The 21288-nt window shown below is 52.2% G+C and overlaps 19 protein-coding genes across 19 annotated transcripts; 9 read left to right on the forward strand and 10 right to left on the reverse strand.

The window, feature by feature from the left end:
• Window positions 1-7: 7 nt before the first annotated feature.
• On the reverse strand, window positions 8-2017 carry OGAPHI_000750 (uncharacterized protein; the record flags this gene model as incomplete). Its single annotated transcript, XM_046208879.1, has 1 exon — window positions 8-2017. The coding sequence occupies one exon, from the start codon at window positions 2015-2017 to the stop codon at window positions 8-10; it is 2010 nt and encodes a 669-aa protein (XP_046064407.1).
• Window positions 249-1637, forward strand: OGAPHI_000751 (uncharacterized protein; the record flags this gene model as incomplete). Its single annotated transcript, XM_046208880.1, has 3 exons — window positions 249-409; window positions 914-1268; window positions 1488-1637. The coding sequence occupies 3 exons, from the start codon at window positions 249-251 to the stop codon at window positions 1635-1637; spliced, it is 666 nt and encodes a 221-aa protein (XP_046064408.1).
• A 506-nt stretch (window positions 2018-2523) lies between the features above and the next one.
• OGAPHI_000752 (uncharacterized protein) lies at window positions 2524-3783 on the reverse strand (the record flags this gene model as incomplete). Its single annotated transcript, XM_046208881.1, has 1 exon — window positions 2524-3783. One exon carries the CDS (start codon window positions 3781-3783, stop codon window positions 2524-2526), a length of 1260 nt encoding a protein of 419 aa, XP_046064409.1.
• Window positions 3784-4071: 288 nt separating this feature from the next.
• Window positions 4072-5622, forward strand: OGAPHI_000753 (uncharacterized protein; the record flags this gene model as incomplete). Its single annotated transcript, XM_046208882.1, has 1 exon — window positions 4072-5622. One exon carries the CDS (start codon window positions 4072-4074, stop codon window positions 5620-5622), a length of 1551 nt encoding a protein of 516 aa, XP_046064410.1.
• On the reverse strand, window positions 5112-5315 carry OGAPHI_000754 (uncharacterized protein; the record flags this gene model as incomplete). Its single annotated transcript, XM_046208883.1, has 1 exon — window positions 5112-5315. One exon carries the CDS (start codon window positions 5313-5315, stop codon window positions 5112-5114), a length of 204 nt encoding a protein of 67 aa, XP_046064411.1.
• A 1080-nt stretch (window positions 5623-6702) lies between the features above and the next one.
• Window positions 6703-7227, forward strand: OGAPHI_000755 (uncharacterized protein; the record flags this gene model as incomplete). Its single annotated transcript, XM_046208884.1, has 1 exon — window positions 6703-7227. The coding sequence occupies one exon, from the start codon at window positions 6703-6705 to the stop codon at window positions 7225-7227; it is 525 nt and encodes a 174-aa protein (XP_046064412.1).
• A 46-nt stretch (window positions 7228-7273) lies between these two features.
• OGAPHI_000756 (uncharacterized protein) lies at window positions 7274-8368 on the reverse strand (the record flags this gene model as incomplete). The annotated part of the gene is made up of 1 exon (XM_046208885.1): window positions 7274-8368. One exon carries the CDS (start codon window positions 8366-8368, stop codon window positions 7274-7276), a length of 1095 nt encoding a protein of 364 aa, XP_046064413.1.
• OGAPHI_000757 (uncharacterized protein) lies at window positions 7668-8039 on the forward strand (the record flags this gene model as incomplete). The annotated part of the gene is made up of 1 exon (XM_046208886.1): window positions 7668-8039. The coding sequence occupies one exon, from the start codon at window positions 7668-7670 to the stop codon at window positions 8037-8039; it is 372 nt and encodes a 123-aa protein (XP_046064414.1).
• A 108-nt stretch (window positions 8369-8476) lies between the features above and the next one.
• On the reverse strand, window positions 8477-9538 carry OGAPHI_000758 (uncharacterized protein; the record flags this gene model as incomplete). Its single annotated transcript, XM_046208888.1, has 1 exon — window positions 8477-9538. The coding sequence occupies one exon, from the start codon at window positions 9536-9538 to the stop codon at window positions 8477-8479; it is 1062 nt and encodes a 353-aa protein (XP_046064415.1).
• A 207-nt stretch (window positions 9539-9745) lies between these two features.
• Window positions 9746-11479, reverse strand: OGAPHI_000759 (uncharacterized protein; the record flags this gene model as incomplete). Its single annotated transcript, XM_046208889.1, has 1 exon — window positions 9746-11479. The coding sequence occupies one exon, from the start codon at window positions 11477-11479 to the stop codon at window positions 9746-9748; it is 1734 nt and encodes a 577-aa protein (XP_046064416.1).
• Window positions 11480-11613: 134 nt separating this feature from the next.
• On the forward strand, window positions 11614-13974 carry OGAPHI_000760 (uncharacterized protein; the record flags this gene model as incomplete). Its single annotated transcript, XM_046208890.1, has 1 exon — window positions 11614-13974. The coding sequence occupies one exon, from the start codon at window positions 11614-11616 to the stop codon at window positions 13972-13974; it is 2361 nt and encodes a 786-aa protein (XP_046064417.1).
• Window positions 11901-14442, reverse strand: OGAPHI_000761 (uncharacterized protein; the record flags this gene model as incomplete). The annotated part of the gene is made up of 4 exons (XM_046208891.1): window positions 11901-12243; window positions 12596-13454; window positions 13547-13695; window positions 14012-14442. The coding sequence occupies 4 exons, from the start codon at window positions 14440-14442 to the stop codon at window positions 11901-11903; spliced, it is 1782 nt and encodes a 593-aa protein (XP_046064418.1).
• A 151-nt stretch (window positions 14443-14593) lies between these two features.
• OGAPHI_000762 (uncharacterized protein) lies at window positions 14594-15097 on the forward strand (the record flags this gene model as incomplete). Its single annotated transcript, XM_046208892.1, has 1 exon — window positions 14594-15097. The coding sequence occupies one exon, from the start codon at window positions 14594-14596 to the stop codon at window positions 15095-15097; it is 504 nt and encodes a 167-aa protein (XP_046064419.1).
• Window positions 15098-15122: 25 nt separating this feature from the next.
• Window positions 15123-16349, reverse strand: OGAPHI_000763 (uncharacterized protein; the record flags this gene model as incomplete). Its single annotated transcript, XM_046208893.1, has 1 exon — window positions 15123-16349. One exon carries the CDS (start codon window positions 16347-16349, stop codon window positions 15123-15125), a length of 1227 nt encoding a protein of 408 aa, XP_046064420.1.
• A 49-nt stretch (window positions 16350-16398) lies between these two features.
• OGAPHI_000764 (uncharacterized protein) lies at window positions 16399-17516 on the forward strand (the record flags this gene model as incomplete). Its single annotated transcript, XM_046208894.1, has 4 exons — window positions 16399-16420; window positions 16518-16683; window positions 16800-17100; window positions 17169-17516. The coding sequence occupies 4 exons, from the start codon at window positions 16399-16401 to the stop codon at window positions 17514-17516; spliced, it is 837 nt and encodes a 278-aa protein (XP_046064421.1).
• OGAPHI_000765 (uncharacterized protein) lies at window positions 16423-19065 on the reverse strand (the record flags this gene model as incomplete). The annotated part of the gene is made up of 1 exon (XM_046208895.1): window positions 16423-19065. One exon carries the CDS (start codon window positions 19063-19065, stop codon window positions 16423-16425), a length of 2643 nt encoding a protein of 880 aa, XP_046064422.1.
• Window positions 19066-19699: 634 nt separating this feature from the next.
• On the forward strand, window positions 19700-19921 carry OGAPHI_000766 (uncharacterized protein; the record flags this gene model as incomplete). Its single annotated transcript, XM_046208896.1, has 1 exon — window positions 19700-19921. The coding sequence occupies one exon, from the start codon at window positions 19700-19702 to the stop codon at window positions 19919-19921; it is 222 nt and encodes a 73-aa protein (XP_046064423.1).
• On the reverse strand, window positions 19742-20721 carry OGAPHI_000767 (uncharacterized protein; the record flags this gene model as incomplete). Its single annotated transcript, XM_046208897.1, has 2 exons — window positions 19742-19970; window positions 20429-20721. 2 exons carry the CDS (start codon window positions 20719-20721, stop codon window positions 19742-19744), a joined length of 522 nt encoding a protein of 173 aa, XP_046064424.1.
• On the forward strand, window positions 20228-21139 carry OGAPHI_000768 (uncharacterized protein; the record flags this gene model as incomplete). The annotated part of the gene is made up of 1 exon (XM_046208899.1): window positions 20228-21139. The coding sequence occupies one exon, from the start codon at window positions 20228-20230 to the stop codon at window positions 21137-21139; it is 912 nt and encodes a 303-aa protein (XP_046064425.1).
• Window positions 21140-21288: the final 149 nt, after the last annotated feature.

Genomic DNA, 21288 nt, shown 5'->3' on the forward strand with positions numbered 1-21288 from the left:
GCAATGTCTATTTCTTGGTTATAGGCGTGTCGACGTGTTTCTCAAACCGTTTGGTGAGGTCTGTGAAATGGGGGAAATGTGGGGGGGTTGTGGAGAGCGAGCTCATTGTTTTCGAGCGGAAATGCAGGGTCTTTCTGTTAGGTAGCTGGGGGAGCTTGAACAGTTTCTGAGGACTGGCCGGTTTCTTGAACTCCGGTAGTTGCGGCTGCCGAACAGGCGAGGGCTTCAGCATAGTGGTTTTCTTCAAAATGGGCGACTCGTCGCATAAGTCGTCCAGATCCACCGCGCCACCAAACCCGCCAAGCTCGCCGTCGCCGGCGGTGGCCGTTAGGTCTGTGGTCGACTCGCTGAAACTGAAAATGCTCGTGCTCTTGGACGACTCTGCAAAACTCAGCACAGACGTGGACGTGTAGCTCTTGCGCAGCGACAGCGACGCAGAGCTTCCGTGGAACGACGTCTTGCGGTTCAGACTCATCTTCGAGTCCCGGCGCAGCTTGTACAAACCGTCCTCGCACTCGTCCTTGAACTGTGGATCGTGCATTTCTATGTAATTGAGCGGATAACAATGCACTCCATTGAATCTTTGGTAAAACTTCTGGTACCCTCCTTCCAGAATCACAATGTCGGGGTAGTACAGGTGCGGGTAGTACTCCTTATTAAGGTATCTGTCCCATGTGCGCAGCAGGTTGGCCATCAGGGGGCCTCTGTGCGACGAGAACTCGCAGTGGAAAATCATCAGCTTGCGGTGCTCGGCCGTGTACTCCATTGGAGTCTTTTTAATTACCGACTGGTTCAACAGCAGGTCCTCCAATTCGCGCTTGGAAGAAACGTTCAACGCACAGTCAATATGGCCCCCTTTGAACTCATACTCGAACCGACAGTCGATCACCATCAATTCGTCAAAGTAGTCCAGGTACCGGTTTGTTTTTTCAGCAGTTTTGTCCTTGAAGTTGACCAAAATCTCGTGGAACTGGTCAACGTTGATACGCGGCAACGGACTGTCATCCACAAAGAACGTCTCGACGGGACTTTTGGCCAACACCGAGTTCCCGCACCCAAAGTCCTCGGCAGGCCCGTCCAGGTGCAGCTTGTCGATTTGGCTGCTGTCAAGCACGGAGCTGCCTCCAAAATTCAGACTGTTGATGTTGCTGGTGAGCTGGTTGGCTCCAGCAGACAGTGCGCCGGGCTCTGATCCAAAGTCTGTGGTGGAAAGCTTGAACAGTTTGGGTTTTGGTGGCGGGGGCGCCTGTGGGGGTTGGATAAGCGAGGTAGCCCGCTGGAGCTTGTTTTTGATGTCGCTGTTTAGTTGCAACCGCGACCGACTGTGCGACCTGTTCTTTTGCTGCAATGGCGAGCCAACCTCGTGCAGGTGACCGGATTCGTCGTCGCGGTCGGACTCGTCGTTGTCGCTGCTGGAGGAGGACTCGGAAAATTCGAGGCTGTGGTGCTGCGGATTGATCAACGAGAAGCTCTTTTTCAGGCGTGAGTTGTTGATGATGGACTGTGTTTCGGGCGACACCTGCGTGGGTGGGGGGATTTGGAGCGGTGCAGAGGTGTCCAGAAGGGACCTGGATCTGTTGTGGAGCGATGAAGACTGGGACGAGGCCAGCAAGGAAGAGGACGAGTTGGATCTGTGATGGTAAAAGGAGGAGGCAAGAGAGTCGGACTTGAACGCAGGGACTCGTTTTCCCTTGCGGAACATGACCTTCTTAGCGTTTTCCTTGTTCTCCTCGCACATCATGCTGGGCAATAGAATCTTCTTTGGGTTGGCAAAGTTGCCGACGTTCACATGGAAGTTTGTGCAAAAATCGGCGGCGAGGCCTGAACAGGTTGGAGAGTCGACTTTGGGAGACATGGTGAGGGGTCTTTTCAAAGAATTGGTTCGTTTATGGGAAACAGGCCGCAACGGCCGGGTTTTAGTCTGCACATTAACAAGGGGAGAATCCTGCAATTCAACACCAGAACTGGTATCTGATTGATTGTTATAGGGAGAATCGATCTCCATATCAACGTTCATGATACTTAACACAACAAATTATTTAAAAGCGAAGGAAGAAACGGTCACAGAGCATTAAAAACCGATGTATCGTATTGGAATTAAACAAAGCGCCTTTTAACCAAGTTTTTATTTTTCTTGATCCAAATTTAATCAGAAACAATAGATTCACCTTGCCTACTTTTGCTGCCCTAAAACAGATTAAACAGAGGTTTTAGGATGGGTGTTCCGCATTCGAATGTTTCATTTATTGTTTGTGGACCATGAACATCCATTTCCATATTCTCCTGTTACTGCATACGGTATGTTAATTCTTGACGAAAAAATATTTACACTTTCCTTATCGGGCAGGACGTAAACACCACCGCGTTGCTTTTCCCGAAAATCTTGTTTGTATGGCTGTGGCAAGCTGAAATGATGCTCCATTCTGCGTTTCAAGGCCCTGTTTGACTTGCCGGATCGGCTAAATTCCCAGACCTGCTGCATTTTGGTTCCGTTCCATATGCTTCACTTACATGCTTCTACACTTATTTAGTTCCTCTCAGGTTCGACAGCACCTCCTCGTATTTGCCGTGCGATGCGTTGTTTGCCCGCACCAGCTTCTTCTCCGCAAGTCCATACCACTTTTCCTGCTCACCCTCCTCCGCAAACAGGTTCCCCATCGAGATCTCTGCCTCCGCCAGATCCACCCACGATTGCGGCTCCTCCTCGTCCCACGCCGCCGTCAGGTGCTCGATCGCCTGTCCCACCAGCTTCTGCGCCTTCTTCTGGGCCTTCTTGCTCTTTTTGGCCTGCTCCTCGCCAACCCCACTCTCCTCCTCATCGGACCCAAATTCCAAGGCTGTGTAGATCGAAATCGGCTCTTCTGCCTCCAGCAAAAGCAACTCTCCGAGCTTCTTGCGGTACCGCCGCTGCACAGACTCGTCCGGCTGTTCATTTTTCCGGGCCAGCTCCAGACTCTTGGCAATTGTGTCCCGCAAGTTCATTTGATACTGGTCGTTGTTCTGCACTTTGAAAAGAGGATGTGTAGTAGAAAGTTCGTTCTGGCCATCATTGTCCTCCTCATCAGACTCCTCGGCATCGCTGTCGAGCCCCTCGTTGTAATCGCGTCCGAAATTTGCAATGATATCCAGCAGATCGTCAAATGAGTCCAAAACACTCAATATCGTGCTCCCGTTGAAAATAGCGTAGTTCTCCTTTGTCTCTGCGTTCTTGATTCCAACCTCAAGCAGCCTCGTGGCCTCCTCGAGCAGCTCGCCAACGTCAGGAAAATCCTTGCTATGTGAGTCCTGGTCCATCTGCGAAATGTACTCCAAAGGAATCCGATCCAGAATGATCTGACTCTTGGCAAGAATCAGACCTTCTTCGCCGGGGAACTTGTCCATGCCGTTCTCGATCCGTTCAATAGCGTTCTCAAAGTACTCCTTCACGCCCGTCTCGCTCTCTTCCGTGTTGAACTGCGCGAGTCCAGCAAGAGAAAGACCATAAATCGCATAGAACGACGCCCCAAGCTCAATGTCCTCGTTTCCGCCGTTCTGCTTGCAATTACGCAATAACCGGTCGCACTCGTGCACTATCCCGTTGAGGATCAACTCGTTATCTTTGTCCGACTTGAGCCAGGTCAACCATAATCCTTCCAGCTGTGTCACCGGATCGTTCGAGTCCACCTCGGCCGGCAACTCGACCGTCAGCTCGTTCGTCACAGGCACCTCCTCAACAACCTCGTCTACTTTCTGTTTCTTGGCTTTGGCCTTCTTGCCAAACCCCTGCGGTCTTTTTGGTCCCATAATCTACTGAAAAATAATTTTTCACCTTTAATAAAATTCCAAAGCTACATGTCTCCAGAACAGTTGACGTTTTTCTGACATTTCGAACTAAACGCCAACTATAAACCATCCTAAACGCCCAGTAATACCCCCAACAGTAATCCCCCCCCACGTTATCCTCCGCAAGCGGACCCTAATTTGTGCATTTCAATCCCCGTCCATGTATTCTCCGCTGATAGTAGCTGCTCACGTGACCCGTGCAAATAAATATATAAAAAAAATTCAATCCCCATCCAAGTCATTCACCTAATGAAGTTCCTCTGTGCACACGAGTGTTCGGGCGAACACCATCTGATCATCGACGACGCCGAGAACCTGTCGCGTGTGGTGATCAACCGCATCAGCAACATCATCGACTCCGGCGCCAAACCGATCCTCATCAACAAGAACCTGGCTGTGCAGGCCATGAACAGTGCGCTCTTCAACCAGCAGGAGTTGGAGATTGTTCAGAAGGAGGTCGAGCTCGGCGATCTGGAGACGTTTGGTCGGTGCGACGTGGACAACGTTGTTGACCGGGTGTTTGTGACGATGCGCAGCGACGGGCCAATCAAGACCCAGTTATATGAGCGGTGTAAGCGACTGCGGATTCCCATCAACACCACCAACTCGTCTGAGTTGTCGACTTTCTCGATGCTGTCGACGTACAAGAAGGGAGACTTCCAAATGGGCGTCACCACGACTCACCAGAGCTGCAAGCTGGCCAACAGAATCAAAAGAGAAATTGTGCAAAAACTGCCCGAGAACTTGGACCAGATCATCTACAACATTGGCCAATTGAAACGCAGCATCCAGTTCCGAGACAGCGAGGACGAGGACATTCTGGACGACATCAAGGACGTGAAGCGGCCCAGATGGCTCTCGCAGATCATCGAGTACTACCCGTTGTCGAAATTGGCCGACATTTCTGTTTCCGACCTGACAGACGCATACTCCAACAGTCCTGTGGTTTCGTCCCGGGACGGGGCCAAACACGGCCGGATCTCGCTGATCGGGTCTGGTCCGGGCTCGCTCTCGATGCTGACCGTGGGGGCACTGCACGAGATCTACAACGCCGATTTGGTGCTGGCAGACAAGCTTGTTCCGCAGCAGATCTTGGACATTATTCCGAAAAAGACAGAGGTGTTCATTGCGCGCAAATTCCCTGGCAATGCCGAGAACGCTCAGCAGGAGCTGCTCAACATTGGACTACAGAACCTGCAACAGGGCAAACAGATTGTGCGCCTGAAGCAAGGAGACCCTTACATTTTTGGCCGCGGCGGCGAGGAGTACGGGTTTTTTGCCAAGCACGGCTATAAACCGGTGGTGATGCCAGGACTCACGTCTGCGCTGGTGGCTCCGGTGGTGGCCACGGTGCCCACCACGCACAGAGACGTGGCGGACCAGGTGCTGGTGTGCACGGGCACGGGCAAGAAGGGCAAGATGCCGGATCTGCCACCGTTCCAGGCCAACAGAACCGTGGTGTTCCTGATGTCTCTGGGCAAGATGGTGGACATCCTGCCGCTGTTGTACGAGCGCGAGTGGCCGCACGAGCTGCCCGTGTGTGTCGTTGAGCGGGCCTCGTGTCCGGACCAGCGGATCATCCGCACAAGACTCGGCGACCTGATCGAGGTGCTCAAGGCTGTGGAGAGCCGGCCACCAGGACTGCTGGTTACCGGGTACTCGTGCGAGGTGCTGTGCCAATTGCAACCGGGCCAGAAATACCGCATCGAAGAAGGCTACCACGAAACACACGGAACAAACGTCAGCACGGCAATCACAGGAATGATCGGAGCTCTGGGCAAGGAAAAATTGACAGCCTGATAAAAAAAGTATCCGGTCCTGAATCTCCGTAGTTTCCGTTTTTTTTCTATTGGTTTCCGCACTATAGAAATGTTCTGCTTTATTAATAAAAAACATTGCCGTATTTAAACATCTTGCTAATCCACTTGTTTGCTACAACCTGTTTAACCTTTTACCGCAATTTCGAAAATGGATTCCTCTAAGATCGTCGCCATCATTTTAGGTAAGTCCGTTTGTGTTTTCTCGTGCTAACCGCAGCCCTGTTGCTTCCTCCTCTTGCAGTGTTTTTGGAGTGCGGTGTTGGAGCGCAGCTGTTTATCAACATCATTTTGTGCCTGTTTGCTTGGTTCCCAGGTATGTTGCACGCTCTGTACGTTGTGTTCACCTCCAGATGAGCGTTTGTACGATAGTCTATACAAAAGAGTGCACATTGTGCCTAATGTACTAACAGTATACACCGAACAGACTGTCCTGGCAAGTGCCGGCAGCTCAATGTAGACAATGGCGGTCCATCTGAGTCCCACCGTTGCTCCGTTGCCATACTAACCGTAGCATCCATGGACCCTGACGTTCCTAGGACATTAAATTTACATCCACTCCCCCAAATCCCCCAACTACACTCGTGTCTCATAACTGGTTCACTATAAACATCTATCTGCAAATATATCCATCCACACCAGTCTTACTGGAATTGCGGAACCAACATGTCCATCAACGGCGACTGGATCACGGCAACACTGGCCTAACGGTTAGTCGCTAAACGCCCAAAATACTCACAATAAACAATCCTGCGTTGAACAGAATGTTGAACGTTGGCGTCGACGTGAACGACTCTTTCTTCTCCTCAGTTTTCTGGAATCCCGACATACCAAGTGTAATTGTTGGTAAAATTTTCAGAAAACAGAAACCTTTGCGCAAACTCTCGGCTTACGTCAGCGCACCCGTGCACCGGCACAGTCGATGAGTCAGGTTCTTATCGCAGTTGCAGGTGCCTGATTGGGAAAACGGTGCGCCACCCTAGTGGCTATGTTTATAAAAAAGAAAGGGTGGCAAAATAGTTGGAACTTATGCTATAGCATCTTTTAGTTAGATACTGTTTAAATGAAGGTTACCGTCAAATCATCCAACGACCAGTCGTTCCAGGTCACCGTCCCGGACAACTCCACCGTGGACGATCTCAAGGTCGCGGCCGTGGTGGCCCTCCCCCCAGATTCTGCCGTCAGCAAATCAAACGTCAAGGTTTGGTATTCTGGTAAGAAAATGGAGCTCTCCAAGACTCTGGATTCGTACGGTATCGGCCAGGAAACAAACTCCACTGTTTACTTGACATGTACCGATGAGTCGTCATCGGCTCTGACAGACGATGAGTCCACTGTGGTTGAGCAGCCAAAGACAAAGGTGAGAAGAAAGTCCAGCAAGAAGTCCAACAAGTGTTCGTTCGAAACCTGCCATTCCGCTCCGCTGCGCATGGTCGGGGACTGCTCCTTCTGCCAGGGCAAGTTCTGCTCCAAACACAGATTATTAGAAAGTCACAACTGTAAAGGTCTCCAAACTTGCAAAGAGAAGAGTTACGAGAGAAACGCTCTGAAGCTCCAGAGCGAACAGACTGTCGCATCCAAGGTCTGACCATATAGACCATGTCCGCCTAATTAGATGAGTAATGTATTTGATATCATGCGTATTTTTCTAGTGCTGCAAAAACACCGTCCCTGACGTTATCGAACGTTCCGAACGTTGGTCTTGCCAGTTTCGAGTCCTGCTCAAAGTCCCCGTCCTTGTACACTCCGGTCCGCACCAGAATGGTGTCCCAGTGGTAGTTGTTGCCGCCCAGGATGTCCGACTCCGGGTTGTCTCCAACCATGAACACCTTGTCGAACGGGGTTTTGGCCGGACTGCTGTTCAGTTGCGGCATGTACGGTGGTCTATTGAAGTCCCCACTGAGGAGACTGTTGCGGTAGTCTATCAGAACATGATGGGCATAGTCGTAGCACACTTTATACGGCTTGCCCAGAGTCAGCGATTGCAAGGGACTGCCGTTGTTTGTTTGCTGGTATAACGCCTGAACCATGATTTTGAACGCTCCCTGGCCAAACCGCGGCAGCTTGAAGTCGGTGGCCCACAGAAGATCGTTGTTGGAGAATATGATGGGCACAGCCGGAACAGACGTTGATTTCGTTCTGCGGGTGCCCAGCAGACCGTTTTCCGAGTTCAGCAGGTCCAAGACGATCTGGATGTCCGACCCCATGTCTCTCGGGTCGTTGAACACGAGAATCGAGTCGATCGGCTCGTTTGTCCCGCCAACAGCTACCCGACTCAGCTCGGGGTCCAACCCCCACTCGTCAACCTCGTGGGTCGTATACTTGTGGAACGGCCAGATACTTGGGTTCGCCTTGATCAGGTCAATAGGTCTTAACACCTCCTGGAACCCATACTCCTGAGCAACACCCCTGGCACGGTCTCCCGGCCCACCAACAACAAGCACGCGGCGGTGTTTGCTGGACAGCGTCCGCAGTGGCGTGTGCGACTGCACCAGCTGTCTCGTCAGCAACGGCTGGGCCAATTGCAGCTTCTGCGAAATGAAATCGCACCGTGCAGACTCCAACACTCCTCCGCCATTTGTCAACAATATGAACGGGACCTTTTTAGTCTGCAGCGTCGTCAATGTTTCCCTGGCCTGCGGAATGGCGTTCTGGCCCTTCAAAAGGACACCGTCTATGTCAAAAACGAACCCGAGCGTTGAATGGCAGCGGCGAAGAATTCTGGACATTGTCTTGTTAAAAAAACAATACAAAAAGCCTTAAAAATAATTAATTGTATATTTTTCCCAATAAAACGGTGGAACTGGGAAGAAAATTAAATAGAATTACGTAATGCATTAGCGAGTTTGAGCGATCCAGCGCTCGTTGCACCATCCGTTGACGGTGAACTGCGTCTGGTTGGAGATGTGGCCGTACGGACGCACACACTTGTTGTTGTTGTTGTTGAAGTTCTGCAGGTTGAGCCAGGGCACAAACTTGCCCGAGGTGCGCACTCTGGGGTTGGCACGGGCGTCGCAGAGGAAGTACTTTTCGCGGGTGTGCTGGGCCGAGTCGCTTCTTGGCGGCAAAATGACGTTGTTCCAGAGCTTGTCGCGCGACAGAACGCCCAGTTTGAGCTGTGTGCGCAGCGCCGGAGTGAGCTCGTAGCCAGCGTCGTCCAAAAACTCGTCAAACGAGTCCAGTCCGGACTCGTAGAACTCCTGGTAGTACAGGTCGATCTCGTAGTCCGACAGACCGAGTCTGCTGTTTTTCTTCGACGTGTAGTCCAGTGCGTACACTCTGAGGAAGTTCGAGTTGATGCGAGGCTCACGGGCTCTCACGGGAGCAACGGAGACGGTCGACTTCTGCGGCTTTGTCGAGCGCGATTCCACGTTGAACGTCTGTAGCGGGATGGCGACGGTCTCCTGCGGCTTGCGCGGAGGAAGGATATCGTCGGTCATTCTCTCATTGAACAGGAAAGCGCCTGGGTTGGTTGGCAGAATATTTATGTTTTTCACCGCTTGCAACAATTTGGTGGTTCTTGACGGCTTGGAGCCGGCAGGCCGATGCGACGTGGGTATTGGGGCCTGCTGCTGTGTCCATGGGGTTTGTTGTTCCAGCGGATGGTCGATGGTGGGTTTGCGCAAGTACGACGACTGCATCGAACAGAAGCTGTGAGAGTCGAACTCCACATCCGAGTCGGAGTTCCACTCGTCGGGCGAGTACTCCACCAGCGAATCGTCCTGCGAGCTGGAGGTGCTGTTGGAACTAAACGATTCAAACGATTCTGGGATTCTGTGGGATCTAAAACTAGTGGCCTGTTTCATGGATAAAACCGACTGCAAAGAAGGCGTCGAGCACAACATACACGAGGCGTGTGTGTCGTGGCCGCCAGGAATCGATACAGACTCAATAGCCATGGTGGGAGGAAATTAGATGATCAAGATGAAAAGTTGCCCTTTTTAATATTTAGAGCGGAAAATGCTCTTTTAAAACAGTTTTCGGTTCTCCCGAATGGGGAGATGCCTTCGGGTGCCACTCGCTGTGCCGAGTGGAAATTTTTCGCGAAAAGATTTGCGGGTAGCGGAATTTTCTATGCGCTAAATTCGGAAAACCGTTTTATTTAGTTACAAAAGCCGCTTTTCTGCATTGTCGACCGCCTCAGTAAGTCGGCCGAGGTTTTCCTGGAGAACCTGGGACCTTGTATTTATGGCCTGGTTTTCCAACACCTGGATCTCGTTGTACACGTACACCTCGCGGTCCAGGTCGGTCAATTCGGCCGCCTTGGTGCCAATTGCGCCCAGCAAACCGGCCTGGTTCCGCACGTATCCGTTTGTGAACACGGCGAACTTCTTCTCAAGTCCGTGGGTCTTCTTGCTTATTTGGTCGAGCTCGGCGCCTATCTGGCTGATCTGCTCGTCCACGTCGATCGCCGCCGGCGTCTCCACCGCTTGTTTGTAGACATTGTAGTCCATATGCTCCAATTCGGCCTCAATCGCAGCCTGAACACTATCCTCGTTGTCTATCTCGCCCACATCGCCACTAATCACCCGCGCAAGCTCCTCCAAAACAAGCTTCGCGACCCCTGAACGGCCCGTGGCCAGTCCCACAATTTCCCCAGCCTTGTCCGGAACAGGAAGTCCCCGACAGGCAACTTGCTCGCGTCCTCCCAAAACGGCCACCCGCGGCCGCACCGACGCGTCGATCCGGGGCCCTTCATGCAGGTCGGCTACCCCTTCCTCGGCCTCACTCTCGTCAATCTCGAAATCATTGAGCGGCGCGGGCAGATTAGCAAGCTTCGAACGCAATGACACCCGCGGCAACGAGTCCTCGTCGTCCTCAGACTCGTTTTCCGCCCCCTTCGTGAAAAGAACAGACCGTTCGTGCGTCGATCGGTGTAGGTCCTTGGCAGCAGACTTGATCTCTCCGTCCAGATCCACATCTGCCAGATCGTCTGCGCCGTCGGGCGCACTCAATTGCATCCGCCGTTTCTTGAACTCGAGCTCGTCGTCGTACGTTTGCGCAGCGCCCTCAAACGTCGTGGCTTGCTCCTGTTCCTGCCGTCTGCGCTTTCTCTCCTGCTTCTCAAACTCCTGGTTAGGCAGCTGGTTGCGCTCTGCCTTGCTGTCAAACTCCAGCCGTGCTTGGTGGTTCTGGACGTCTTCGTCGTGAGTGTCGAACCGACCCTCCTCCGGAACTCGTGCAAACGCAACGTCGCTGTTGTAGTCCATCTGCGTAGCAAACTTCTTCTTTGTTCTGAACCGCGAGTTGATTCCCGCCTGCTTGAGCTCTCTGCGTTTCTGGATCAATGCCACACGCCTGCTCTCGGCAACCATCCGTTCACGCGCCTTCCGCTTCGCCTTCTTGCCCTTTGTGTTGGCCAGTCTCGCACGGGCCTCGCTCCACATCTCGCGCTCGTCGTCGTCCATTTCCTCCAAATCCGGCCGAGCAGGCTTCGACTCCGGGTTCAGGTTCAAGCTGTTCACGCCCTGCGCCGCCTCCTTCATGTTGCCCGTGAGTTTCAGATCGGAATCGTCCAGATTGTCGTCCAAAAGCTGCTGGTACCGTTCGATGCACTGGTTCGCGGTCCGGTTCATCAACATACTGACACTGTTCCACTGGTTTGGCCGCAACCGCGCAAGCTCCAACAGCTTGCGGTCCTCCTCCACGGTCCACTCGATCTTGCGGATCCGGGGGTCCAGCCACTCCTGCCATCGCATCTTGCACTGTTTGGCAGTCTTCTTCTCCAACAACGAGCTCACACGGGCCCACTGGTTGAGCCCGTACTTGGAAATGGCAGCCTTCAAGATTGCATCCTCCACATTGGTCCACACACCCCCCTTGACGTAGATGGGGGCCATAACAAGAAATAAATTGCAATTATTTTTGTAAAGTTGAATTTTTCTAAAGGGCTCTGCCAGCACGGGCCCCGGGTCACTAAAGCAAAAAGGTTTCCTGGCTTTTTTTAACACACTCATTTTCGTCATATACAGGCATGCCGCTTCTTCCCAACTTCCGGCCCAAGCACCAGCGGCTGATTCTCCAGTGTTACCCGTCCAAGAAGCTGTCATTGAACGAGACGAAACCCAACAACGCGGAGCTTAGTTACCTGTTGTACTATGCTTCAACAAGACGGACAAAGCTCGAGAAGGTGGGGAACTTTTTGCTGAAAAAGACCAAGCTGGACGTCTCGCACAGCCGGATCGGCCATATCAAGGTGACTCTGTTCATTTTGCAGGAATTGATCACCAAATGTTCCGACGATTTGGGGATCTTGTCCAGCTATATCATAGACATTTTAACGTTGGTGGTGCAACTGAAGGAGTTGTCGTCCACACAGCTCGGATTGACCATCTTTGCACATTTCTGCGATAAGATCCAGCAAAACCAGAAACAGATCTTGTCCAGCAGCTCGGAGTTGCTCAGACACTTCCTCAACCTCGCCTCGACGTATCTGAATCTGGGAGCAAACACCAGCGACGCCAATTGGTCCAAAGTGTCGCTCGAGGCCACCCACTCGGTTTCCAAGTATCTCGACCCCAACATCAGCAATTTCGGTAACGCCAAACTGATAGAGAAGTCCATTTTCCTGATTCTTGACAAGGCAGATAAAAACGACAATTCGCTCACCCTGATCAAAACTCTCACGGGACCCGACGTGCACGCGCAGAACGCCTCGATCGAGCAGCTGGCCATCTACTCTCTCAAGCTGTTTTTCGACACAAACGCAAAGAAACAGGTCGATCTTACCACCAAGGCGTTGGTCAAGTACGTGGTGACTCACTCTGTCGAGATCAGCTGGTTCAACAGACTTATCGAGGCGTGTGCCAAGAAAACACACATCGACCTTAGATACCGAATCGTGTCGATGTTCATCCTCGAGCTCAACGCCAGCAAAGACCCGGAGTCCAGAGAAACCATAGCATATTTGATTTCCAACCTGTTATCGTCCGAGGACGTCAACATGGTGGGATTACCAGTCAAGGAGATTCTGAGCGACGTGGTGCGTTTCCAGAAAGAGTCGGTGTTCGCCAAAGACGCCTCGTCGCTCAACAACGGATACATCGAGATCGTCCGCAGTCTCGGCACCCATATCTACTACAACGACCAGATCAACGACATGATCCAGGAGGTGCTGAGCATCTACTACCAATCGGTCAATTCCACAGATTTGTTCACCAGGTCGTCCGAGTTTGTCGAGTTCTCCGACCTCATCATCTCCGACGTGGAAGGCATCTTCCAGAGCACCCACGGCGACAGTCTCATCGACTACAAGCGCGCTCCGTACCGCGTCAACATCTTCAATTACCTGTACTATACGTTGGACTTCAAAAACGTTGCATCGTTTGTGAGTCCGCAGGACAAGGCCTTGGTTCAGGAGAAGTGGTTCCAGTTGGTGGAGTCGTTCTACTCGTTGGAGGCAGACCGGAAGCTGTTTTCCAAGCCGAACCACGAGAGCTGCATCACCAACAAGACCGAGCAGTCGACTCTTTTGCTTTTCAGCCTGATAGAAACCGTCTCGAGCAACGAAACGGCCAGTTTGAACGTCGCGATCGCCAAGCTGCTGGCCCAGATGGTGGACACCATGCGGGTCAACTTCGTGGTCACCTACGTCAGCTACACGAGCCGGTGGTTTGCGTCGCCCGAGGACTACAAGTTTTCGCTTAACTGGCTGGTTTTGCAACAGATAGCCCAAACTTACAGCTTGAAAGAGCTGGCCACCGTGGCCTCGGGTAAGATCGCGGCTCTCCAAGCGGCCGGTCTGTGGTACGAGCCCTTCGGCCAGCAAACCAGTGCAGATGCGTCCGCATCCACCGAAAAGGACTACGGTCTCTCCTCGCGCGAGACGATCGACCTGCTCTCGACAGACCAGGAACTGAAAACATGGCTCAGCGCGGCCGGCTACGAGGAGTCGAGCCCGGGAAAACCGCCCGTGGTGATCAGAAGCTCGCCCAAGATCTTCCTGGGCCACTCCACCACGGCGACCGACTCGCTGCTGAACCACTCGTCGTCGTCGATCGTGCTGCCGTTCGAATCGTCGCCCCGGTCTGCAAACGGGTCCATCAACAACGTGTCGCTGCTTAATTACTCCACGGCGCGGTCCATTGCCTCGTCGCGCGTGCACTCGAACTCGACCCATCTCAGAGACTTGCGGTCGATCGTCTCGGGTAACAGCACCGGCCCGTCCACCAAAGATAGCCTGTCAAAACTCGCAGCTACCAACTCGAGCCAGAAAAAAAGCGGCCTAGCCTACTGCATCACCGACCTCGACCTGAGCGACGACTCGGACATCGAGTACAACGACGCCCAGACCGAGCAGATCGACCAGGTCGACCACAAACTACTGGCTACATAGACTACCTGGTTCATAACGTACATTAATCCTATATTACTATTCCTCGTCAGACTCAACAGCCTCGTCCTCATCATTCAAAGCATCAAACGCATTGAACTTGGACACCTGCGTGATCGCAATGGTGTCACGCGAGTCGGTGCTGCCCTTGCCCGACGAAATCTTGTTGGATGTGGTCTTCAACTTTAGCGTGTGCTGCTTGAGCTCCGGCTTGTCCTCGACAACAGTCTTCTTTGGCTTTGGAGTCACAAATGAGGTCCAGCCATCGTCATCTGTCTGCTTCAACTCCTTAGGTTGTCTCTTCTTGTACCCGGTGAACGATCTTCTTCTTGGGCCCTGCTCGTCGCTGTCTCTCAGAGCCTCGCGAACCTCGTCCACAAGCTGCACAAACGACGTCAGGTCGATGCCCTCAGGCAGAACGCCCTGAGATTGGTAGCTGAACAATTCCTCCTCTGTGTACTTTCTAACCATGTTCGTTTGTTTGGACAAGTTTCCAGCTCCTGCAAATTTTTAAAATCCACCACCGGGAAACGGGGTTACCCGGCCAAAGAAGAAACAAGGCTGGCTGTGCACCCCAGGAAAATATATTTTTTTTTCCTCTCTGGATTAAGCACACAGCACCATGGCGAAAAGTCTCACCAGCGTCACACGCAAGCTCAAACCGTCTAAGCTGCTCCATCCAAAGGGTCGCAAGGCCAGACTGGTGTCACGTGCTACTCTCAGAGACGAGAAACTGGCCAAGAAGAAGGCCATCCACCAGGACAGGAAGTCTGAGGAGCTCCAGATCGTGACGTACTTCCAGCAGGTGATCTGCGACAACGAGGAGTGGAGCGGCAAGCCAACGTTTGAGCCCTCCGAGATCCACGCTTTCATTCAAACATTTATCGCAAGAGACGACGACGAACTGGAACAGCTCCGCGCAGAGCGCAGACCAGGAAGACCCGCTACCAAACGCCAAGATCTCCTTGAGCAGCGCAAGGCAAAGGAGTCGCACATGTACGAGACGGGATGGAGTATTCCAGATCTGCAGAACAAGACCACCGTGGAGCTGTTGCGCAATTGGAACGGCGACAGAGGAAGTTTGACCGCTTTGACGTTCAAGACGGTGAAGAAGTCAGATTTGTAAGCTTTAATCGATGCATCCGAAAAGTTTATGACGAAACTGGCGCAGACTTTAGCGCCTGTAGTTGGTCCTTTGTTTCTTTAAGCAGTTGGAGCTCGTCAGAGTCGACGAAATAGCTCAGGCCGAAGATGGAGACAAACCCAAACCCAATCACAGCCAACATGTTTCTGGCCCATTTGAGGAACCGGAAGGTTTTCTTTCTGTAAAAAACTAGTTTGTTCGAGTCTCCGTCAAATAGCTGCCAATGCTGGCTGATCAGCTTGTTTATATGTTTAATGTATGCATCAGGCGACCGCAGTTGGGCCATCAACTTGGAAACGTTGCGTTTCCCTGTCGTTTCCGGGTTGTACCGGTTCATGTGCTGGAGAGACCCATCCTCATGAAGAACAACGTAGTCGTATCCCTTTGGTGCCTGTTTTCTAGAAACCATCGATGGAAACAGATCGATGGTGGACTTTTGGTTGGAGAACAAGCTGCTCGGAACAAACGTGTTGGGCAGAAGCACGGGAGTGAAGAAATTTCCTGTCTCCAGAGTGCGTGGCTCTTTGGAAAACTGCTGCTTCATCCATTCGTAATTCAACTCGCTCTTGAACAGCTGGTCCTGCGAAACGTCGTTTCTATGCTTGGCCTCTTGGAGAAACGACTCCAAGTCTTCTGGGGAGGTATCGTTAGCCACCGCTTCAATCTCAAACGACCTGATAGTGGGCATCGGCGTGAAGTTTGTCATTTTGGGAAGATCGCGATGCAACTGGTTGACTTTCTGGATTTTATTGATCGATCCCAAAAGATCCTTGAACGTTTCTGTGGATTTCTTGGTTGTTGCTGGTTTTGGAGCTTTTGCCGTGGATTCATGTTCCTGCTGAGTCAGTAACGAGCCGATAGTGAACGGTTCCGCAGATTGGACCTCTGGCTGTTTCTCCTCCTTGATCTCCGGGATGCTTGTGATCTTGGACACCAGGTGCTGGTAAAGATCGGTGTTGCGCTTTAACGTGGCCACAAATAGCGAAAGTCGCTCCTTATTGGCAGCCTTCTGTTTGTACCGAGTCAAACGCTTGAATGTTTCCAGATTGCCCGTCTTGTCCTTCTCACAGTAGGCTCGAAACAAATTGATCTCTTTAGCAAACGCCTTGGAGAAATAGGCGTACCCCATTGGCTCCTGTGCCAGCTTGGAAGCCGACTTGGCGGATACCCACCGCACACCGGCGGGAAACCAGGCGCTTAATCGAAATCGACGCCCTTGTACAGCGATCATCATATTTTAAAGATTTCCTTGTTTAATTAAAATTAATAAGGATGAGAAAAAGATGGATTATGTAATACATAAAGGTTTACTTCTTTCTGCCAAAGAAGCCGCGCTTCTTCTTCTTCTTCTCGGCCTCTTTTGGCTCGGATGAAGGAGGAGTGTATGCTGGGGTATTTGGAGCCGGAGTGGCCTTTGGAACGGGACGCAAATTGCTGTCCTGCTGCGAGGCCAGCAAGCTAGAGTTCGATCCAGAGCCTGATCCTGAAGCTATTTCGCCAGACAGTCCTGTTTGGGTAGGCTGTCTGGAGAACGAGGCAACGGGAGCAGACGCCACGGGAGCAGCAGGGTACTGCTGGGCCTGCGGCGGAACACCTCCGGTCGACTGTGGCTGGACAGGAGGAACCACCTGTTGTTGAGGCTTTGGAGGTTTCTGGGCCCCGTTGATTCCTAGTCCATTGGAAGTCTGGCTTCTTCTTGGCATGGTGTTCAAAGTCCCCGAGGAGCTTTGTCTGTGTGTATACTGTTGGGTTGGAATGGTATTGGAGGAGCCGTTTCCAGACTGGTACGATGGCATCATGGAGTGTCTGGAAGGCATTCCACGGGTATCGTTACCAAGAATGGGTCCGTTAATCATCGTGGTGGACTTGCGGTTCTTTCTAGACGTTGGCTTGAACTGTCTGCTTGCCTGGCGAGACATGTGGCTCTGGAAATCGCCATTGTCGTAGTTTCCTTGATGACCATTCATTCCCGAGAACATGGACAGGTTGTCCTGGGTGTACGACAGAGGAACAGACTGTCTTCTACCCTGGAACTGCTGACCTTGCATTTTAGGAGGGAAGATCTGTTGCTGGTTCGGAAGACCCTGCGAAGGAAGACCTTGTGGTAGTCCCTGTTGCGGAACATAGGTCGGAGACGATGATCCGTTGTAGTATTCTGGACCTGGAGCAGCAGGCGGAACAGGTTGAGCAGGCTGGGCAGGTTGCACAGAGAACGGCTGTTGTTGGTATTGTTGATATTGCTGCTGGTACTGAGCCTGTTGAGCAGCCTGTTGCTGTTGCTGGTATTGCTGGTACTGCTGAGCCTGCTGGGCCTGTTGAGTCTGCGGAGCTGGCTGCTGGTAGTACGGCTGTGCCGCTGGTGGCAGTTGCTGGGTCTCACGCTGTTGAGAATAAATACTAGGGATAGGTTTTGGCTGGTAACCGGCAGCGGAGTTTTGTGCTGCTGGCGGCTGGTCAGCAATGACATAGGCGTGTGCCATTTGGGAAAGCTCCTCCAAGTCGCTCTCAATGTTCTGGTCGCCACCACTAGCGCTGGAACCGTTCATACCGGCCGAGCCGTTGGAAAGAGCAGGGTCCGAGTTGTTCTGGTACGCTCTGTCGTAGGCTCTTTGGTCATGAGGTTGAAGATACTCCTTATTCTCGAAGTTGAAGGCCCCCCTGTCTGCCTGTGATGGCTGGGATTGCTGGGAAGCTGGGGGAGACGGCTGGATGGTGGCAGGGATGATTGGTGGTTGGACAATTGGCTGAGCAAGTCTCAGTTTGGACTCGGCAATCTCCTTTTCCTTGAGATCGTTCTTGACGGAGATCTCGTCTCTTTGCAGCTTGAGGTTTCTGATGTTGTCTGCGTTTCTGCGTAGCCAGAAGATGGAAGTCTCGTTGTCCAAAGTGGATATGTTGCTGTTAGAGAATTGGGTCATCATGGCATACAAAAACTCGAGGTACGGAGTTTTGATATGGAAATCATCAGCAATGAGGATCGGCTGCAACAGAAGCAGGTCGAGATGAATTTCGTTTTGGTTGTAGAAGTCATAAAACAATTTTGGGGCTTCTGAGTAGTCCGGGCTGAGTTTTGTCACCGGGTACAATTGTCCTATTCTTTGGAGCAGGGAAGACTCGCTGTCGTAGCTCTTGAACAGCTTGCATCCCATGGTTTTGATGACGGAGATGATCTCTGAGATCAGCCCCGAGATCAATGGCTTGGCCAGGATCTGTTCCTGGAGCTGGTCTGGGAACGGTTTTTCAAACAAAATCGAGAGTGGTTCAATGGCTATTTTTGGCAACGCGAATTTCCATTGGTACGAAAGGAACTCGAGTGGGGTGCTGAGCTTGTACACGTCGATTCCGGCGCTCTCAAACAGGTCGGAGATCTCGTTGATGAGACGGATGTCTGTTTTCGAGTATGTGTCCTGAGTGCCGCTGCGGCCCACGTACAAAAGATCGCTTTCCTTTTTGCTCTTGTACACCTCGTAATTATTATCGCCAACAAGACGGATATCGTAGTCGGACATTATGGACAAGACTGGGAGCTCGACGTCGAGCTGCATGGATAGCTTGACGAATGGTTCCAGGTTGACAAAGTTTGTGGATTCGACAATTATAGTAGGCACGTTATTGACGGCAAGTTGGGAGGCAATCACGTTGACCAATTTCCCAAAGATGGACGCGAGGTCTTGCAACGACACGGCCGAGACAAAAATGTAGTCGATCTTGGCCAGTTTGGTTCCGTTGGCCTCTGTTTGTGCCAGATAGGCGTCTAACGAATCATAAACGGTGGACAAGGAGTACCTGGAATTGCCAAACTGGAGACTGGTCCAATGGAACGTGTTATTGGCCTTTGTGGTGGGACTCACAACCGTGAGGTCGCAGGTCTTGGAACTGAACAATCGCCAGTTGTAAAAGGCTAGGTTGGGATGGGACCCAACAGACAACACGTTGTAGCGAGAGGTCATGACAAGTAGTTTTGGTCGGGGGAGTGGCCAGTATCAACAAAGAACGTGGAACTGGAAGGGGAGCAGACGTCTTGTTGGGATCGGACGCGGGTGAAAATTGTACAGACTAAGCAATGTTTTGGGTTGAAAAGAATTTTCGGCGAAGGAGGGATCTTGGTACACAAGCAGAATATGCTGGTGAGGCAGGGGTGTGCGCGGAGCAAGACAGGGCGATCGGCGCAATTTTTTTTTTCAACACTCGCGTCGGCCGGGCTAAGCTGGCACACAATAGGGGCCGGGGGCTACATGGGCTGGGTGAAGGTAAGGGGCCTGTAGTGGGCCTGGAACGGTTTCTTTTGACGTAGGTGGCGGAGGAAAAACTTCTGTTTCGGCACGATATCGGAACCTTGGCAAATTCCAGGTTCCAGGCGGCTCGGCTGTGTTAACACGGGATGTGTCAGAGCGATTGGTGGGGGTGAACGAAATTGGGCGCCCTATTCATGGTTCTGTTTGCATGCAAACAACTACAAGCGCACCAATGCGTCGTTTTCGCCTGTCAAATTGCCTGCACTCCGAATATTACTAATGAGCAATATTTGCCCCGATTCCTCCCACATATATATTCCAGAAAAATACCTGCACTTAATTATTCCCAATGTCTCCGAAACATTACCATTTCAACGTCACCATGGCCTGTTCAGGCTGCTCCAATGCCGTCAACAGAGTGCTGACCAAACTCCCCGGCGTCCAGAACGTGGACATCTCGCTCGAGAAACAAACCGTCGACGTCACCAGCGACCTCGACTATGACACCGTGTTGCAGGCCATCTCCAAGACCGGCAAAAAGGTCAACAGTGGAACCATTGTGAGCGCTTAAACGTGTGTGTGGGGAGGTGTCCTGGCAATTGCCCAAAGTTTGGTCTGGACTTAAAGCTGGTCCCGCTCTGGTGCCGGAGCCACACTTCCACACAGAAATATCTACGCCTATATATTCAACGAGTCACGTTTGAAGCCGTTGTAGACGTTGTAGACGTTGTAGACCATGCCATGTTGTGCTAACCCCAGCACAATGCACTGGCGTGTGCGGACGGGTCCCGCATCCCGCTCGAAACCGCTACCGTTTTTCTCCACCCCACGAAAATATAAGATCTAAATTTTCACGTTCGATATTTCCATCTCGGGCATGAAAGACAGCACATTCTGGCCGTCAGTCCCAGAACCAGCACTGTCGCTGGTGTGCGGAGGTATAGCAGGCGCCCTGTCGCGAACTACGGTGTCGCCAATGGAACGCGTCAAGGTGTTGCAGCAGGTCCAAGGGTCAACAAACTCGTATAGACATGGAACTCTGCGCTCGATACACCAAATTTGGCAGGAGGAAGGCTACAAGGGACTGTACCGTGGGAACGGGATCAACTGTGTGCGTGTGGTGCCGTACTCGGCTGTCCAGTACTCTGTTTTCCAAGCTTTAAAGTCTGCTCTTGCTGACAGCGACGGTTCGTGGTCGATTCCGCGTCGGCTTTTCGCGGGCACTGTCGCTGGCTTCATGTCTGTGCTGGCCACGTACCCGATGGACCTGGTCAAAACGCGACTTTCTGTGCAAACGGCTGCGCTCCAGAACCTCAAACATCGCACATCCAAGGAAGCACCGCCAGGCATGTGGGCTAGCATGCTCAACATCTACAGAACAGAGGGTGGGATAAAAGCGTTATACCGCGGGCTGATTCCGACATCGCTGGGGGTGGCCCCGTACACGGCTCTGAACTTTACAATATACGGGAAGCTGAAAGATTTGGTCCCTGAGCGGGCTCGTAACAACCCTTCCACGGCGCTCGTGCTGGGGGCCATCAGCGGCGGCGTGGGACAGACCCTGATCTACCCAATGGACGTACTAAGACGACGGTTTCAGGTGGCCACGCTCGGGGGCGGAGAAATGGGGTTCCAGTACAAGTCTACCCCGGACGCATTAGTGCAAATTGTGCAACGCGAGGGATACGTGGGGCTCTACAAAGGGTGGGGGGCCAACATGTGGAAGATCTGTCCCTCAATGGCTGTGCAATGGATGAGCTACGACCTGATTCGGCGAGTTTTGGAGTGAGTCAACGGCCAGAAAAAAAAAGAAACACGGCTCGAGGATGATCCGAAGGCTGGGCCTGGGGCGGTAATATTTATTTAATTATTACCGTGTATCGATTGGAAGGGTCAACCGAAGAGAGGGGGGAAGCCGATAAGACGAAGGCGAAATTC

The sequence above is a fragment of the Ogataea philodendri genome (assembly GCF_020536065.1).
Source record: "Ogataea philodendri strain CBS6075 chromosome Unknown scaffold10, whole genome shotgun sequence".
Lineage (NCBI taxonomy): Eukaryota > Fungi > Ascomycota > Pichiomycetes > Pichiales > Pichiaceae > Ogataea > Ogataea philodendri.